Genomic DNA, 19266 nt, shown 5'->3' on the forward strand with positions numbered 1-19266 from the left:
GACAGGCAAGTGTAAATACCATTGTCATCGTCCGTGGCGCTACATGCTACAGCCGTGCGTACGTACGACTTTTAAGAAAATCCTAATTATATGCCATACGATAAATAAATAATTGTCATCTCGATATAATTGTAGAATCAGGTATTACCTTACATAACAGTTGCATCTTGTTTATGGGAAGTCCCGCTGCATATGGATTTTGGGAAATAAGCAACATCAGTTTATAAAGAACGTGAGACATTTATATTATTCGCACAAAAGAGCAATATAGAATATATTGCTTTGCAATTTGGTGATAAATTACGAAAGTGCTGAAAAGAAAACTAAGAATTATAAATGGGTAATCGTACATCATTAACCCTTATTTGAATAGTTATCTGTCGTCTTACATTCTTATTAGAATATCGAAATGGACTAAAGAGCCATAAGTCGTAATATTTTAGAATTACTAGCTCACGAATCGTACAATTTTCCCTTTATAAATTCGGCTAGTCAGCACATAAGTCATAAAAATGATAAGCCTAAAAATATATGCATCACATATTCATAATTATTCAAACACAAATTAAATATTTCAAATATCGAAAAAAGCATACTAGCTAGACATAGTAAAAGACTAAATAAAGTTGACGAGTACAGTGTAGAGAGGATTCCCGCATTAACATTCATGTATATTCATGGAAGTATCAAAGTCAATTTAATTAGAAATAATTGCCTTCATTTGATCTTCGCCTAAGTATGTGTGACTCATTAGATCATTGATTCGTTTCAATCGCTTGTATCCCAAAGATTTTTGCTCAGTTGACCCATTTTAATTTAATAGGAAAAATTTACATAGTTTCCGTTCTCGTAAAGACTTTGAGTAGGAGCTTACCTTTTATTATATGGATCCTTAGCTAATCATGGCCATGGTATTATCAATTCAGTCAGAAGCCGAAAATGTATTATCATCTTATTTGCAGTTTTGCTACCAGTCCAGCAGTAACGCATACATTATCGTAATGTGGGTATACATTACAAATTAACATATGATAGCGTGCAATTTCTCCCAACTCAAGCGTCCATTTCAATTGTTTTGGGCAAATGTATATTTCATATACAGAATTCATAACACATTATGCATTGGGAAATGTTGACATTTGGCAGTGGGCTATGTAAGACAATGTTTAAGCTATGTCAATATTGCTTATTACTCAGTATACTAACAATAATATGTGCATATTGAGAGATACATATAGGCGCATTACTTATGGTACAGTAATCAATTTACATGAAAAATAAAAATTTCAACATAATGTCATAATGCTCACGGCAGTGCTATGATATAATTGTGTATTATAGTTACATGATATAATTATAGTTATCTTAAGCAGAAGAAGACTAGTATCTTGGTGAATTTATAAGACAAAAAAACATGTATATGATCTTGTTCTGACTAAGGACTGTTGTAAGGGAAACGTGAGACAAATTTTGCCGACGTTGATGTAACACCCATTGATGAAGGGAAGCTCTTCAGAGTTTGGGTTGCTACAGATATTTTCTCACAAAAATGTTAATGAAATAACAGGTTTTATTTCCGTAAATATTGTAATACCGATCTATTAACTACTGGCTTCCTGTCGGTTTTATGTTATATATAAATTAAGTGATTCACCACCATCATAGAGTCATAATGGATAACTGTGCTGTGCTGTCAGTTTCAACTCAGCCTACCTTAGTAGCTAAATTTTGAAACATCCCTTTGTATACCTTCTTATTTCTTATTATGACATTTCTGTATAAATAAAGTATATCAGTCACAGTACGCCCTAACCAGCGCCGGCAGAGGTTTAAACACGTCTCATTAGTGGTTCAAGCGAAGGCACGGACACCTAAATAGAACCGTTTTTCCCCCGAAGGGTAAAAACGGATATTTAGGTTCCTGCCGAAGCTTGAACCACCTTAAGGGCCTTGCCGGCTAAAGGTACTGAGGAAAAAGCAGCCGAGCGCTGGTAACCGGGCGACACTAGTACTTGACTGGCGCGCCAGATGGCGCTACTAGTCGAGGAATTCACTCGATTAGGGCCGAGTTATGAAGGTGTTAATCTCATTAGTGGTTCAAGCTTCGGCAGGAACCTAAATATCCGTTTTTACCCTTCGGGGGAAAAACGGTTCTATTTTGAAATGCATTTAACGTTTCCATCTTGATAGAGTAAGTGCCTACAGAACTCCTGTTATTTACAGCATGAGATTCTTATCTTTTGTACCTTATTAATAAGTAAGATAATTGTTTGTGTACGTTGATCATATCAATAAATCATGTTATTTTGATACTACATTAGTTTTATTTCAGTGGTCAATAAAATAAGATTTTTAATAAATAATCTTTATTTACATAAAATCTAACCGCGTATCAAAAGCTTGCGGACAAATAACAAACACAATTCAACATACATTTGCTCTAATAAAAACATTGTCAAAAGTACAATACTTGTGCATCCCGCTAGAACAAAGTCAGTGTCAATCGAACATCCAAAAAAGATGTTGGTCAGGGAGAACTATCGAAAGTACTAAAAACTTTCAATTTCGTTACAGAGCAATTTCTATTCTAGTTGCGCGATTGCTGCCATCACTTTGTAGGCTTTTCTATGTTATAGCTAGGAACATTCTACGCGGACGTCTTGGGGACGTGGCTTCGGCTGACCAAATCAGCGAGCCAGATTTCGATCGGACGTCCGTGCGCTCAAGGTCACGACCGACGACCGATAGTTTTGCACGGTTAAGGGTATATTCATTGTCTAGATCCGCGTCCGCGGTCGCGCGACGGCGGACGTCCTCCGCGTAATATGTTCCTAGCTTAAATCTTATGCAGTCAAATTAGTTCCAACGACCGCCGTTAGCATTAAAGTTAGACACGCTTATAACTCATAAGATTACGTGTATTTGTGGCAATCAGCGCCACTCCACGCACATTGCCAATAAACAATTGCTATACTTTCCCCGACCAATTTTTGAGCGACTATATGTACTGTCAAAAGATTGCACAATTCGTTTAAAGCTTTACATTATATTTATATGTATTAAAGTAGGGCTATTTGGAATGGCTACAGATGTTAACACATTCAGTGCCAATGACCCGATATCGGGTTCTCTGTTTGCGCTACATAATAATTTCTTCATGTTACGCTCCTAGAGTTTAATACAGTCGCCGGCAATAATAACGTACAAAAAGAAGACTGCATAAATATATGAGCACTTATGGATCTACAAATACGATTATGTTCGATATTTTCGCGGCCTACCTTTTATGGGATATTATTGCCGGTAACTACGCGATGGCACTGAATGTATTAAACGGATAAGGGTACAAATTATTCCAAGGATAAAAACATACATGGAAAGTATAGTTCATATGAGCGGACTTGGAACTTGGATAACAACAATGTTATATGGCACTACCCTAAATATGGAGAACCTGAGTTACGTGTATAGTTGTAAACTTGCAATTTAGAGAAAGGCGAATACATGGGATTACTCATTAACATATGCACAGGTTACGAATAGTAATTAACATTTACTGTCCAACTCTAAATTGTCAATATCATAACTTTGGAATAAGGCCGTGACCCTTACGTGAGAAACTGACGGTCCTATGTCTATAATGTACGCGGGGAAAAAATAACTCTTATTTATATTTTATTATTAAAATATTAGTGAAATATTTTAACATAACAACTCAAAACTAACAAATTTAGTACTTATTACTTTACATGATGGTTCAAAAACACACTTATTCTAATTGTTAATTTATCTCTTGCGCTAGGGAGGTGGGTGCGTACTCGTATAAGTGTAATACAACAACACTTACTTTTTTTTAGTTTTTAAATCAACAATTTCATATACACATAATTTTGTGAATTTTAAGATGTACTTTTAGACCGGCAGTGTTGTTTGTGTTTTCGTATACAATTTAATAAAATAACATTAAAATTGCGTATAAACACTCCAGTGAGTCCAGTAAACAATTACTTTACGTCTAAATAAACTGTTACCTTAATATTATGTGAAAGTTCTAATAAAGAGATAATATTAAGTTTTTGCAGGTTTTTAAAGAAAGGCAACTTACGTACTCTTATTTAATTATGCTAGTATTTGGTCAAGAAGAGCTAGCAACACGTATGCAAGGTATTGAAATACATAATACCTAGTATTGGTAAAGAACACTATTATATTATCTAAGAATCAAAGTTTATATTACATTGAATTCCCGACGTGTTGTCGTAGTTCGTGATTACCTTTTCACATTATCCGATCCGGTATCGGATCGATATCGTACATGTATATTAAATGTGCCATGTTCTAGGCCTTTGACATCCTTCCTACATCCGATATCGGATCGTATAATGTGAAAAAGCTCTAAAGTATCAAGTTTTTGACGAAAGATTGGCTAGGTCGATGCACCAAACTGCCTAATATATTATAACCATTTGGATAACACGCCTATCTTATGCGACGCGTTTTGTGGTCAAAGAGAAGCGTTCGTTTATTTTATTCTATGGAAAGTTTCATATTGCATTTGCAGAAGTACGCTGAGCTGTAAATCATGGTTGCAAGTTGCAACTGTTCCTAAGGATGTTATATAGGCATAAAACGTCTAATAAATTAATCTATCTATTCCCTATTTCTAAAAATAAATAATATATCTATTTATATTCTAGCGCGCCTAGTCCAGCGAAGAGTGCCTATCTCACTGCGTGCTGTAGCGCCTGTAGCTTCGTCTGATAAAGAAAAGTTAGCGACCATGGCCCCGTAGTCAATAACTACATTATTTTAGTATTTAAATTATTAATTCGTGACAATCAAGACACATAATTTTCAAGCAATAGATACTTACTAATGCTACAGCATTATTTAAAGACTTATTACATTAAAAAACCTTAAAGTCTGAGCATGAATTTTCTAATACTTATGACAGCCTTAGTAATATCTCAAATTGTAACATTTACGCTCGATACGGCAGAATAGTTACAAATCTTAAAGCACGACTGACTCATAGGCCTACTTGGACGAAAACTTCAAAATTACAGTATTTTCAGCACCCGATTTGAGCCTGACTACCGTGTTTCAATTGCCAGTTAATGCCTAGAAGTTACTGCATTTAGTATATTTAAACTATGTAGTTTAGTTGATTCACGATAGCTGGCACGAATAGAATGAACGAAACTTTCTTTGTATGAGTCATATACAGTCAAAAACACCATTTTATTGGTCAATGGGGTACTACTAACATAGTATAGTCTGTCAAGCAGTTTTCGTCATTAGAAAAAAGCGGCAAATTTAAAAAATGTTGACGCGAATGTTTATTATTCTATAGAAAATTTGAATTTCGCGCCTTTTTCTAGTGACAAAGTTTGACCGTATTAATATGATTTTCATTCACTCATTCCATCCGTGCCAGCTCATGTACAGTCACGGTAATCAGGCTTCAATAAAGCAAACAACCTTGAAACTTGCTCCGTGCTCAGCAATAGAGATACGGCTAGGATCAAGAAGCCGTGTTGTTCGGTGTTCGCTCGTCGCCCGCTCGGTCGGGGTTCGGCTCGGGTCTCGGCTCGGGTTCGGGTCTCGCGGGTTCGATGGCGAGGCGGGCGGGGTTGGGGCCGTCGGTGCGCGCGCACGCCTCGAGCACGTACTTGTTGAAGAGCTCGGGCTTGTCTAGGTACACGTGGTGCCCGGCGCCGTTTATCACCTACAATGGAAGAGACATATCGTCACTACTTTGAAAAAATCTCGTATCTCACACTGCTCCTCAAAGACAAAACGTAGTAAGTCTATATGCATTCCATACATACTTAATACATTTTTCTCTTCATTTACAGAAGAAGATACAAGTTTTTTTCAAAGTAGTGCCGATATGATTGTTTACAAATATATCTTTCTCATATGCATATGACTGTTCGTACACAAGACCCCACTGTAGAGAGCAGTTACATTCTCAACCTTAGTACTACAGACATATAAATCGTCACTACTTTTAAAAAATCTCGTATCTCATGCTGCTTCTCAAAGTTAAAACGCAGTAAGTCTATATGCATTCCATACATACTTACTACAATTTTCTTTTCATTGACAGACGAAGATACAAGTTTTTTTAAAAGTAGTGACGAAATGTCGATCATCTAGCCATACTGTTTACCTTTCTAATATGCATGTGAAAACTTCACTATTTTATGAAAGGTGCTGGAGTGCTGGTAACATTTGTCAGTCGACTGTATAACTGGGGTAGGTTGGCGTCTAGTTTGGACACTTCACCATAGGGTTTTTGATACAGAAACGTCTGCTATACAGGACTAACAAAGCAACCTTACTGCTAATAACAGGGGTGACTCACTTGTACGTATGTTTTGAGGACTCTGCCGTTATTCAGCCAGCATCTGCCCCGTGCTATTGTCGACCCAAGACCGACTGCCAGTCAGTCAGTTCGCGTCCAGTTTAGACACACTTCACCATAGGGTTCTTAACATAGAAGCGCCTGATATACAGGAGACAGCAAACTTATTGAAAAAAAAAGACAAATAGTGGATACACACCTGTACGTATGTATTTTGAGGACTCTGCCGCTGTTCAGCCAGCATCTGCCCCGTACTATTGTCCACCCAGGACCGACTGCCATACAAGACAGTAACAGGGAGGTTGGCGTCCAGTTTCGACACTCGTTTGACCATCGGGTTCTTGGCCCAGCCGAAGCCGTGCATTAGTGTGTGAAACGCACTTTCGCCGCTGAGAAAATAAAGATTTCATTAGTTCGTCTGATAAAAGGATTATTAATAAGTCAAGACATTCGTACAACGGATACATATGATTTAGATACTAAGGTGCTTGAAATAACTTTTAGATATTTTTTACTTTTAGATATTGTTTACTCTTGGCCACAGACTAGCCAAAGGCAAAGACGTGGCCTATGATGAAGTGAGCTCGCCCAGAAGATGCCTGTTCGCTCTTGATTTGAAGGTATAATAAATTGATAATAATGTCTTTATTGACTTTCTATTCAATCTTAAGGTAGGTGTGATCTGGGCAGGATGTTTGGTTCCGTCAGTTTAAAAAAAAGTGCAAATCTAGAGAAAAATATAGCCTCACCTAGGAGTCTGTGCGTTGCACTGATGTATATAATCCGGTATAACCGTCTCCGCATCCGGCAGATAGTTCAAGTACTTCCTAGATAAGTCTGGTCTCGTCTTGCTGATCAGCCACTTCCCGGCCGGGCCGGCAACGCGGACTGCCCACAGGGGGTTGAGAGGGGACACGGCGGTGGCGACGGCGCGCACCCACAGTGGGATCTGGTACTTTTCGTGGATGTTCGCGGGCTTCTCGGTGAAGCCCCAGGGGTCGGCTAGGATGAGGTGTTGGACTCTGGAAGGAACATGTGTTTTTACTGAATAGTTCCACCAAACCTTTTGACGACTGGTCTGGCGCAGTCGGTAGTGACCCTGCCTGCTACGCCGCGGTCCCGGATTCGAATCCCGGTAAGGGCATTTATTTGTGTGATGAGCACAGATATTTGTTCCCGAGCCATGGATGTTTTCTATGTATATAAGTATTTGTATATTATATATATCGTTGTCTGAGTACCCACAACACAAGCCTTCTTGAGCTTACCGAGGGACTCAGTCAATCTGTGTAAGAATGTCCTATAATATTTATTTATTTATAAACCTTGCATAAAATTTCCGCCAATTGGATTTCAAAGAACTCCAAGCCCTTAGATGATGATAATACGGAATCGGATCTATGACTTATTTTTGTACAAATACACTCTTCAGTTGTAAGTTTGTACTGTGCTTGTGAATCAGGTTCCATTTGTAATTTTATAGGTCAAAATCTGCCTTTATAGACGCTGTCTAATTGTCTATAAAGTCTATGCTATATTAGACTAACCACGAATATTCAGTTAGAAAGATGTCATCACTGTTCAGTTGAACGACTTTGAGGTTTACAAATGGACACTCCGCAATGTGGACTAATTCGGGCTGATTATTTTACTAACCTCTCAGGGTACTTGAGCGCGTACGCCGTGGCGATGTACCCGCCGAGACTGTGCCCCAGCAGGATGAACTGCCTGATGTTGACCTCCCGGCGCCACTCCTCGACAGATTCCATCCTCCCCGCCACTCACCTCTCAGGGTACTTGAGCGCGTACGCCGTGGCGATGTACCCGCCGAGACTGTGGCCCAGCAGGATGAACTGCCTGATGTTGACCTCCCGGCGCCACTCCTCGACGGATTCCACCCACTGCGCCTCCACCTTTTCTGCGTCTGTTGCGAACTTGGGGCGAGAGCTGCGGCCGAAACCTGTGGGAGAAAACATCGTGAATGCTCAAGAATATAAGGATAAAATTCCAGATAAGGCTGGTTTTAGTGTTTATAAAAGTATGCGTGGTCCAATTCTCAGTAGCGTTTAAATTTTTAACCATGGATTCAAAGGATGTTTACATGCAAATGATCTTTATCTTTCATGGAACGGGCAAATACGCCATGGATTACACGCTCGCTCTGTTCTGCCAAAGAACACACGTTTAGAGGGATGCCTGGCGCCTCGTCATTCAAGGACATAGCTCACATACTGTCACTCATCCACCATGAACTATAGAAGAACTGTTTTATCTTACCTAACAAATCGATGGTGTACACCGGTCTGTTAGCAGCCAGCACATCAAGATTAGGGCACCATAGCACAACCCCAGCCCCCATGCCGTGTAACATTACTAGCGGCGTCGCTGGCGCCCGTCGTTCAACGAAATAGTTCATATTCTGTCACTTTTCCACCATGAACTATAGAAGAACTGTCTTACCCAGCAAGTCGATGGCGTACACCGGTCTGTTGGCAGCCAGGACGTCAAGATTAGGACACCACAGCGCAACCCCAGCCCCCATCCCGTGCAACATCACTAGAGGCGTCGCTGGCGCCTCGTCGTTCAAGGAAATGGTCCATATTCTGTCGCTTTGACCCACTACGGACCCGATGTCCACGTAGAACCGCTTGTATGCTGTCTTCAGGCCTAGAGGAGAGAGAGCATTATTTTTGGAGAAGCGCGTTTTTAGGTTCTTATCTTATTGTAATATTTATTTTGTTCCCGAATCATGGACGTTTTGTATGTATACAAGTATTTGTATATTATGTATATCGTTGTCTGAGTACCCACAACACAAGCCTTCTTGAGCTTACCGTGGGGCTCAGTCAATCTGTGTAAGAATGTCCTATAATATTTATTTATCTATTTATTTATTTATAGTTTTTTTTCCATCGGCCACTGAACAAAAATGAAATGTTCCTGTTACACTGAGAAAGTGAAAACCAAATTGCTTTAACGTTAAATACCTATATACAATACAGTCAGCAATAAAAATATACATACGTTTGAAGTGCCAAAATATGTATACATGAATTTTTTGCCTGTACATTCAGGTCGTCTATTCTATACAAACGTTTTGCACTTTGGCTGTAGTCAAATATCTAATTTTGTTTCTGACTGTACAAAAGGAACAAATTATCCTTCCCGCGAAATCCAAGCGCATTTTTTTAATAAGTGATACCCCCCTCAACGGACTTCCACATAGTACTACTTAGAAGGTTATTAATCTATTTAGATTGGTATCGCTTATTTCTATTTATCTTTGCATAGAAAAGATATAATTAATCGGACAGCGCTAACCGCAGAGGACAAAGATAAGATTATCGCAATTCGGATCGCTAACTAGGTGTCCTTTATTGTAATAATTCGAGAAAATTTACTTCCGTACTACATCGTAACTTTTAGGTCAATGAGGAGGCACACTCAAAGGTTATGACAGATGGCGCCACCCTATTAGTCCATACCATACGTGAGAGCGAGAAGATGACATGTTTTTTCTCTCTCTCACTTATGAATGACAGTGACATTCCTAGACACTTGCACAGGCGCCGCCTGGAGGGATAAAATGTCAGTGTGCCTCCTCATTAGGTGTAATGTAGCTTTACAGCGCAAACATCTGACATTAAGTATATACACAAGTGTAGGTTCCTGATTGAGTTTAATGCTTACGTACATCGCGTAGCATCACAACATCTTTGCAGATGATTAGTAGAATCTGTGATCTAGCGACAGCGCCCCGGACGGGATAATTTTATAAGGTACTGCAAGGCAAATCTAAACTGGGGGCAAATCTAAATTGTAAGTGATCTATTTTTTCCATTATTACACTATGATGTTGAGTTCTACATGTATCCACTGAACACGCCTACCATTTATATGTATAACCGGTGGACACTATTTAATTATGCAAACATTGTAAAACATGGAAAATATTGACCAGTTAAATTTGGCCCCCAGTCGAGATTTGTCCCGCTGTACCTTACAATAAAATACAAGTACTTAAACTACATTTGCCGAGAGTGCAGACCCTGCACGAAGGCGGCCGACATCGTGCCTTACTGGTGCTGGTTACAAGTTTCACGTTAGTATAAGTTAGTCGTGCAGCGGTGCATCAGCCTTAGTCCGTTTTCACATTATCCGATCCGATATCGGAAGTCAGGAGAATTTTAATATAAAAAATCCAAGATGGCGCCTGTAATGTATGGGATTTCAGTCCGACATCCAATACCGGCCGGTGTGGTGACGGGTTAAGAATTTCACCACCCCTTTCTTCCCGTGGGTGTCGTAGAAGGCGACTGTGGGATATGGGTTAAATTGTGTCGTAGGCGAGAGGCTGGCAACCTGTCACTGCAATGTCACAGTTTCGTTTTCTTTCAACCCCTTATTTGCCAATAGTGGCACTGAAACTTGAGTGGTTTCATGTGCTCTGCCTACCCCTTCATGGGATACAGGCGTGATTGTATGTATGTATGTATCCGATATCGGATCGGATAATGTGAAAACGCACTTAGCCAAAAGATATTTTTCCTCTACAAGTTTCAATTTAAAACTATTGGAATTCGCAAAACACATAAGTCTCACATGACAATATCCTCTTCTCAATGTTTCGTAGCATCGTGTCGGACTGACGCGTCCAGCTGAACCACCCTCCCGTCCAACTGCAACACAAAAATATTTTATATATTAATCAAGTAAACAAGAAAATCAAACGATTTGGAGGGCCTTAGGTTAGGAGTACAACACACGTGAGGTTTATCTGCGATCGCATTGAGCATCGTGGGGATGAAGTAGAAGGCTCCAGCTGTGCTGTTGTTGTGTCGTGTTTGTGTGATTCATTAACCTAAAGTAACCTGTGTCTTGTCGATTGGTTTTTTTTTTAGAATGAAACATCTTTAATTGAATGATGATAATCAATTGGGACAGGAGGTGTTATGCGGTCTTGAAAAATGTGAATTACACATCATATACATATAAAATAGCAAAAACACACAGAGTAAAACAGGTTTTAGTTTCACATGCTATGTAGTTTAGATAATGCGTTAGTAAATAAGTCAAGCCAAGACATTCATGCTCTATATAAGCTTTGTTTTTATATATATATATATATTATACCTACAGTTTAGGTACGAGTACATATGTGCTCCAATTTTTTACGTTTGCAGTTTTGTCCGCCCTAATCCAGCGCTTCATTTTCGAAATACATAAAAGGAATCGATAGAATAATAGTACATTGTGCAACAAGGGAGGTAAGGGGGGACATTAAAGACGCGTGTTATTATTCACGACTGCCGCAGGCAGGAGTGAATAATAGACACAAGTCTTTAATGTCCATATTTCCTGAGTTACACACAATGTTTTTCATCACATTTGAGAGAAAAATAAACCTTAATAAATAAAAATTCCTCTGAAACAGTTATAAGGCAAAACCTTCAACCGGCGGAGGTGCGACCAGTAGTGTATCTTGATCTACATCAGATTATTCATATTAAATCATTTGTTTTTGATAACAAACACTTTTTGAACGAAAACAAACACGAAAATATTGCATATAAATTAAATGTAATGTTCAAAAAAGCAGATAAATCATATAATTGAACTAAAATTTTACTTTATTTTTCATTCATTTAAATATTTTGATCTGTTGTACTCTCCGTTGCTAAGCAACGGTGGGTGCCTCGCGTACGCACGCGGTCAAGCGCGAGTAGAGAGCATATTGTCAGATTGTAAATTATAACAATTTATCTCTTTTCGTTTTCTATAGACCCCTTATTTGCCAAGAGTGGCACTGAAACTTGAGTAGTTTCATGTGCTTTGATGCCTACCCCTTCATGGGATACAGGCGTGATTGTATGTATGTAACAATTTATCGGAGTTAAATTTACGAAATAAATGCAAAACACACTGAGACAAATGTAAAACATAAATAAAATGATGTTGAGTTCTACATGTATCCACTGAAGACGCCTACCATATATAAACGGTGGACACTAATATTTAATAATGCAAACATTGTAAAACATGGACCGGTTACATTTGACCCCAGTTGAGATCAAATTTGTCATGCTGTGCCTTACCTTATACGTATATCTATTGAATCATGGTTCAATCATAGTCGGTCATGATTCTCGTTAAACAGATGGATTCCACTATGAGATTCCGCTATAGGAAGTGCCTGAAACTCCGGTTATTTATACACGTGTCTATTTGTGTCTTCAAACTGGCGTACAAACCAAGCCATTATAAACCTTGTATCAAGCACATAAAGGATTCGTCAACGGCATATTTCAGCCTAGATACCACAAGTGGGGTTGGGTTTATGGGCAATCATCAAGCAATCTAGATAAGCGATTCAGTCGCGGGGACTATTTTTAAACACCTATTAGATCCTAGACGATGTTTCAAACCAATACAGGATTTTTTTAACCCCCGACGCAAAAACGGCGGGGTGTTATATTATAAAGTTTAACGTGTCTGTCTGTCGCATCGTAGTTCTCGAACGGATGAACCGATTTAGATTTTTTTTTTTTTGTTTGAAAGCTGAACTAGTCGGGACTTCGGGAGTGTTGTTAGCCATGAAAATCATTTCATGAAAATCGGTCCACTATGTCGCGGTCAGGGGTTTTTTCAAAATTTTAATTTTGAGGTTAGGTTATTATGACCGAACTAGTAGGACAACAGTGTCTCCGCTTAAGCTAGGAACATATTACGTGGACGTTCGTCGTCGCGCGACCGCGGACGCGGATCTGGACAATGAATATATACACTTAACCGTGCAAACTATCGGTCGACGGTCGTAGACGTGGCCTTGAGCGCATGGATGTCCGATCGAAATCGAAATCTGGCTCGCTGGATGTTTTGGTCAGCAGAAGCCTCGTCCCGAAGACCGTGCACACTGATCGGTCGCGGTCGCTCGACGGCGGACGTCCGCGTAGTATGTTCCTAGCTGTAAGCTTGGTGGCATCCTCTTTGGAACAACAAACTGTACTTAAACATTAACCACTGATGTAACTGCCAAGATGTAACGTGTTGTTTCGAATAAATTTTATTTCATTTCAAAAATTCTTTCGTTTATGTTTCCTTGTACTTTACAAGTCATAAACTAGTTATTTTTGTGAAATATTGCGAGCAGCTTTCTAAATTACAAGGAGTTTTGTCTCTCCATTTTTTTAATATTGCTGTATGTAACATATTAAAATTACGATGTTAGGTTTTATTCACACTTAAAAAATGTAGTCTCATACTTTTTTTTTTAAGTATAGGTACGCACCTAAAACACTTCTGTTGTTTCGGGTGTCCATGGGCAGCAGTGATCGCTTATCATCTGTCTGCTCGTTTGCCTCCTATCCCATAAAAAATACCTACACTTGTTATGTTATCCTAGGTGCTAATCCGAGGATCTGATGATATTATAAATCTATATATTTATCTACCTACTTAAATAACTCAGCTTTCAAACAAAAAAAACGAAATCGAAATCGGTTCATCCGTTCGGGAGCTACGATGCCACTTACAGACAGACACGTCAAACTTATAACACCCCGTCGTTTTTGCGTCGAGAGTTAAAAAATAAGTCAGCAGAATGCCGGAAGTTAAAATCAGACATACCTAATGTAATAACCTAATTTATGACACCATTTTATTGCACAATTATCTTTTGTTCCTTCTGATTATTCTGATTACAGCGTACCTAATGAATCATTATCATCGCACTTCAGTGCAATGTTCAAGTCCGTCTATTTCATCCATTCAATACAAAGAATCATTATACATACATACATACATAAACTCAAGCTTGTATTACCAAACGGGGTAGGCAGAGCACATGAAACCGCTCAAACCTCAATAGCACAAGGACAAATGATAATTATGTGGATAAAGCTAGGAACATACTACACGGACGTCCGCGTTCGCGCGACCGCGACCGATCAGTGTGCACGGTCTCTGGGAAGTGGCTTCGGCTGACCAAAACATCCAGCGAGCCAGATTTCGATCGGACGCCCGTGCGCTCAAGGCCACGTCCACGACCGACGACCGATAGTTTGCACGGTGTATATTCATTGTCTAGATCCGCGCCGCGGTCGCGCGACGGCGGACGTCCGCGTAGTATGTTCCTAGCTTAACTATCAATGTAATTATAATCACAGAATTTGAATTTTGAGTTTCTGGGATTCAACGTAAATTGCCAGTGAGGACCAAAAAAATGGTGACGAGAAAATAATTTCACCCCCCCCCCCCCTTTTTCTTGGTGTCATACAACTGCCGTCATATCGGAGCTGTCAAAGCTCTCACTAATATTGGAATACGCCTATTGCAACCTGTCAATGTAATATCACATTTTGTTTCTTGAACCTCTTAATTGGTAAGGGTAAGACAGATAGTTGACTAGTGTCATGCGCTGTGCCTATCCCTTATGGGAATACAGTCATGATTTTATGTATGTTTGTACGTTTTTAGGGTTCCGTAGTCAACTAGGAACCCTTATAGTTTCGCCATGTTCGTCTGTCCGTCCGTCCGTCCGTCCGTCCGCGGATAATCTCAGTAACCGTTAGCACTAGAAAGCTGAAATTTGGTACCAATATGTATATCAATCACGCCAACAAAGTGCAAAAATAAAAAATGGAAAAAAATGTTTTATTAGGGTACCCCCCCTACATGTAAAGTGGGGGCTGATTTTTTTTTCATTCCAACCCCAACGTGTGATATATTGTTGGATAGGTATTTAAAAATGAATAAGGGTTTACTAAGATCGTTTTTGATAATATTAATATTTTCGGAAATAATCGCTCCTAAAGGAAAAAAAAGTGCGTCCCCCCCCCTCTAACTTTTTGAACCATATGTTTAAAAAATATGAAAAAAATCACAAAAGTAGAACTTTATAAAGACTTTCTAGGAAAATTGTTTTGAACTTGATAGGTTCAGTAGTTTTTGAGAAAAATACGGAAAACTACGGAACCCTACACTGAGCGTGGCCCGACACGCTCTTGGCCAGTTTTATTTTTTGTTAAATGTGCAATGAGAAAGGGGTCACATTCGGTGGAGATTTCTATAAAAAATCCAATTTTAAATGACATTGAGTGCACAATTAAATGTTGTACAGTTGCAGATTGTTTTTCAGAGTTTGCCTTGACTGAAGTTATTTTTAATCGAAGTCACGATTCGATATTACGCAATGCTCTTAATCAAGTAATTGCACTATTTCAGAAATGATTTGCCCAAAAATAAACTAATATATGTTAATAAAGGACCGAAAATATGTATTATATACAATGTAAGAATAAGTTTGTGCACATATAAGTATATTTTCGGCACAATTTCCCAGTCGATTTTAGACCTTGACTCTATTTAACCGACTTCAAAAAAGGAGTTGAGCAACATGTTCTCAATTCGATAGTGCGCAACTTTAGTACCTATTTTTAAACTTCAAAAAAGGAGGAGGTTCTCAATTCGACTGAATGTTTTTTTTTTTTTTTTTTTTTTTTTTAATTTTTTTTGTATGTATGTTACTCGATATCTCCGAGGATCGTGGACCGATTTTCAAAATTTTTTTTTGATCGAACGGGTATAACCCCGAGATGGTCCCATTGGCACCAAGTCGGGGTCTGATGATGGGATCTTGGAGAAATCGAGGGAACTCTTCAAATGTTATAGGCACATGTAATGTTCTTAGTGTATTTTTCAAAGGTACACCAGTATTTACGCCTGATGGTAATAATTTTATGTGGCTGAGCTGATGATGGAAGGTCAACTCCTCAACGGTTAGGAGTTAAAGGATAATTCTTTCACTACTGTACACATATTCGGACTGATACATATAATATCACTAGGAACCACTAAAAATCAACAAATAAATTAACTTTTTAACAAAAAATAAAACCGCCTTTCAAAAAAAGCGTGTTACAAAACACGGAGAAACTAAAAAAGCCAAAAATAATAAACCTTTCGAATTCAGATTTTTATCGGATTGCAATAATCTAAACATCCAAATTATAAACAAATCAATTATTTTTGGAGTCGGGGCCAGCCTGCGTATGGTTGGGTGGGGCAAACAGGAAATAGCAAGGCGACGAACAGGTCTGGTACCGACTACAAAAATAATTGATTTGTTTATAATTTGGATGTTTAGATTATTGCAATCCGATAAGAAATCTGAATTCGAAGGTTTATTATTTTTGGCTTTTTAGTTTCTCCGTGTTTTGTAACACGCTTTTTTTTAATGGTTAATGAATTAGGGACAAAATGAAGCATACAATACATAGTAAAAAAAAAAAAACTTCTGCAACTCTGAATTTCATTACATCTCATAAGATTTATATGTGTTTAATGAATCATATAATAGTACATTACGATACAAGTGCGTAAAAAAGGAAGTTCGAAACGAGTGGCGATAAATTAAACACACGACCGAAGGGAGTGTTTTAAATCGACACGAGTTACGAAATTTTTTCGCAAGTATCGTACGACGTTTTTCATACAGACAGTTTCCGAAGTTTTGACCCGCATATGATGAACACTTTCTTCGCACTAGTGCGTAAAAAAACACCATCTGTACTGAAAAATTTTTTACGTAATGTACTATTTCAGTACAGACGGTGTTTTTTTACGCACTAGTGCGAGAAGTGGTTCATTATATGCTAGGTCGAAACTTTAAAGGCTCTTCTGTACTGAAAAACGTCGTACGATACACGTGCGAAAATGAAATTCGAAACGAGTGGCGATTTAAATTAAAACACGAACGAAGGGAGCACTTCCTTTTTACGCACTTGTATCGTAAATGCACTATTATCTACACGGTGAAATAAAAAGGACTGTCAACCGTTCAAACATTGCATAGTGACTTTTGAGGTCATAATGAACAACATTTAGTATAGACCAATGCTGAAATCACAAAAAAATTTTGCTGTTTCATACATTTCAACTGTCATGACGCCGCTCATTTCTATGGAACAGCCAAAATTTTTTCGCGATTTCAGCAGCATCGGTCCCATAAAAAATAAAAAAAGGCTTTTATTCTAATTGCATTATTATAGTTTTTTTACATTAATTTTTATTTAATTATGCTGGTTCATTAGACCCTTTTTGGGTGAAGGCCTCCTCCATCGATTTCCACATGTCCCTATCTTTGGCAGTTTGGATCCAGCTTGGGCCAACTGATTTTTTAATATCGGTCCCATAGTAAAACATTCATTATGACCTCCAAAAGTCACTATGCAAAGTTTGAATGGTCCTTCTTATTTCAGCCTGTATAAAATTTTATGTCACCTATATCTGTATTATATTTCATTTATGTACATACTAAACTTGTTTGAATATCAATTCATTGGAATTTGGAATCATATTGTCATAAAACATCAATTTGTGAAATCTCTCACAAATACGGTGTTTAATCTCTCTAATCTTCTGGGCGAGCTCACTCCATCGTAGGCCACGTCTTTGCCTTCGGCCGGTCTGTGGCCAAGATTAAGCTTCCATTTATAATAATAAAAAAAAAAAAAAATACAAGAATGAACTCACAAAAATAATTCAAAGTAACAAACAATGACTATTGACTGTTATGCTTGTTAATCATGATTCAGCATTAAATGAACACTTGATCATTATATGGGTAAAAGAGATAAAAATCAATAAACTACATTATCATGCATAAGATTATATTAGAAGTTTATTACCTACCCCAGGTTTTGGTTGGAGGAAATGTTTTATAATAGCTAAAGAATAGGTATAATGTAAAAGATGAAGTTTGGTAATTTTAAAAACTCATACATAAACTAAATGATTCCCTCGCATTGCAAAATAGGTTATTTATATTAGCATAGTCTTTTGTAAATAAAATTTCATATTTAAGTTTTTAACTTTCAGCATTCAAACATCAACTCTCATCTTTTAAAAAATGAAGTAACTAAAGAGTCTTTTTTATTAAATTATAAACTGACCAAGATTGATTTTTTTTTTTTTTAATACAAAGGACCCACAGTACAAATACAGAAGCCTGTCAATTGTATATGCAATATACATGTATAAATGTGTATTTAATCAGGGATTTAATGGATAAATTAAAATATAAACAGAAGCAAACAACATCAACTAATCACAGACACAACACACAAGATCACTTGCTTGTCAACCCCCATTGAAGACTAAAATAATCTGAAAATTGACAATACATTCAAAAATGATTTAACAAAGAAATGTTGAAATAAATGGGCAATGTAATGCAATGCAATAAAATGTTGGAACTATTATAAAGTTTTAAAATCCATAGTTGATATCTGTAATAAACTTTAAAATATTTAGATTTTATATTGTTTCTAAAAGTTTTTCAAATTATTCAGTATAGTAAAATAAATGATTAAAAAGAAGAATAAAACTTAAATATTACCTCATAAAGATAATAATGATGTGAAAAATGAAGTGATGATGATACAGGCTCCAGCTTTTACAAAACTGGGCCCCGGCATTACTGGTACAGGGTATGTGTGAGCATGCAGCCTGCACTCCTACGAAGCCAACATGAGATGTACATGAAACCAACAACATGAACGAACGTGAACTCATAAACCAATAATACATAATATCTGTAATCTGTATGTAGGTTGTGCAATACATTTAATTACTAAATTCTAATCCTGAAACGAAATGATGAACATTAAATTTGGCTGTGTAAACTCACCTGGTTTCGCTTGTCGTCACATTCAGTTCACTACCCATTTGGCGGTGGCTTGGGAGCCAGTAAACATATCACTAAAAGGCTTAAATTTAAAATACTGCCGATATCATTGACTTCTATCAGTGATGCGCAAAATAAATGACTGAAAAATGTTGCGCTTTTTCATATGACAAACTTGTCAAATTTGACGTCTGTCAGCGGGTTGAATCGA

At 37.8% G+C, this 19266-nt stretch overlaps 1 protein-coding gene across 3 annotated transcripts; it reads right to left on the minus strand.

Annotated features, from left to right (window-relative positions):
• Nucleotides 1-2349: 2349 nt before the first annotated feature.
• LOC125234435 ((Lyso)-N-acylphosphatidylethanolamine lipase) lies at nucleotides 2350-19194 on the minus strand. 3 transcript variants are annotated; one of them, XM_048140675.1, is made up of 8 exons: nucleotides 19059-19185; nucleotides 18506-18535; nucleotides 10973-11049; nucleotides 8831-9037; nucleotides 8156-8330; nucleotides 7120-7392; nucleotides 6570-6759; nucleotides 2350-5728 (listed from the first exon to the last, which is right to left on the minus strand). In XM_048140675.1, the coding sequence occupies exons 2-8, from the start codon at nucleotides 18517-18519 to the stop codon at nucleotides 5525-5527; spliced, it is 1140 nt and encodes a 379-aa protein (XP_047996632.1). In that variant the 5' UTR covers nucleotides 18520-18535; nucleotides 19059-19185; the 3' UTR covers nucleotides 2350-5524. The 3 variants fall into 3 exon arrangements, with proteins under 3 accessions (XP_047996632.1, XP_047996633.1, XP_047996631.1); XM_048140676.1 differs by lacking the exon at nucleotides 18506-18535 and adding an exon at nucleotides 18768-18885 and having other exon boundaries at nucleotides 19059-19175; XM_048140674.1 differs by lacking the exon at nucleotides 18506-18535 and having other exon boundaries at nucleotides 19059-19194.
• Between the last annotated feature and the right edge of the window lie 72 nt (nucleotides 19195-19266).

The sequence above is a fragment of the Leguminivora glycinivorella genome, chromosome 16 (assembly GCF_023078275.1).
Source record: "Leguminivora glycinivorella isolate SPB_JAAS2020 chromosome 16, LegGlyc_1.1, whole genome shotgun sequence".
NCBI lineage: Eukaryota > Metazoa > Arthropoda > Insecta > Lepidoptera > Tortricidae > Leguminivora > Leguminivora glycinivorella.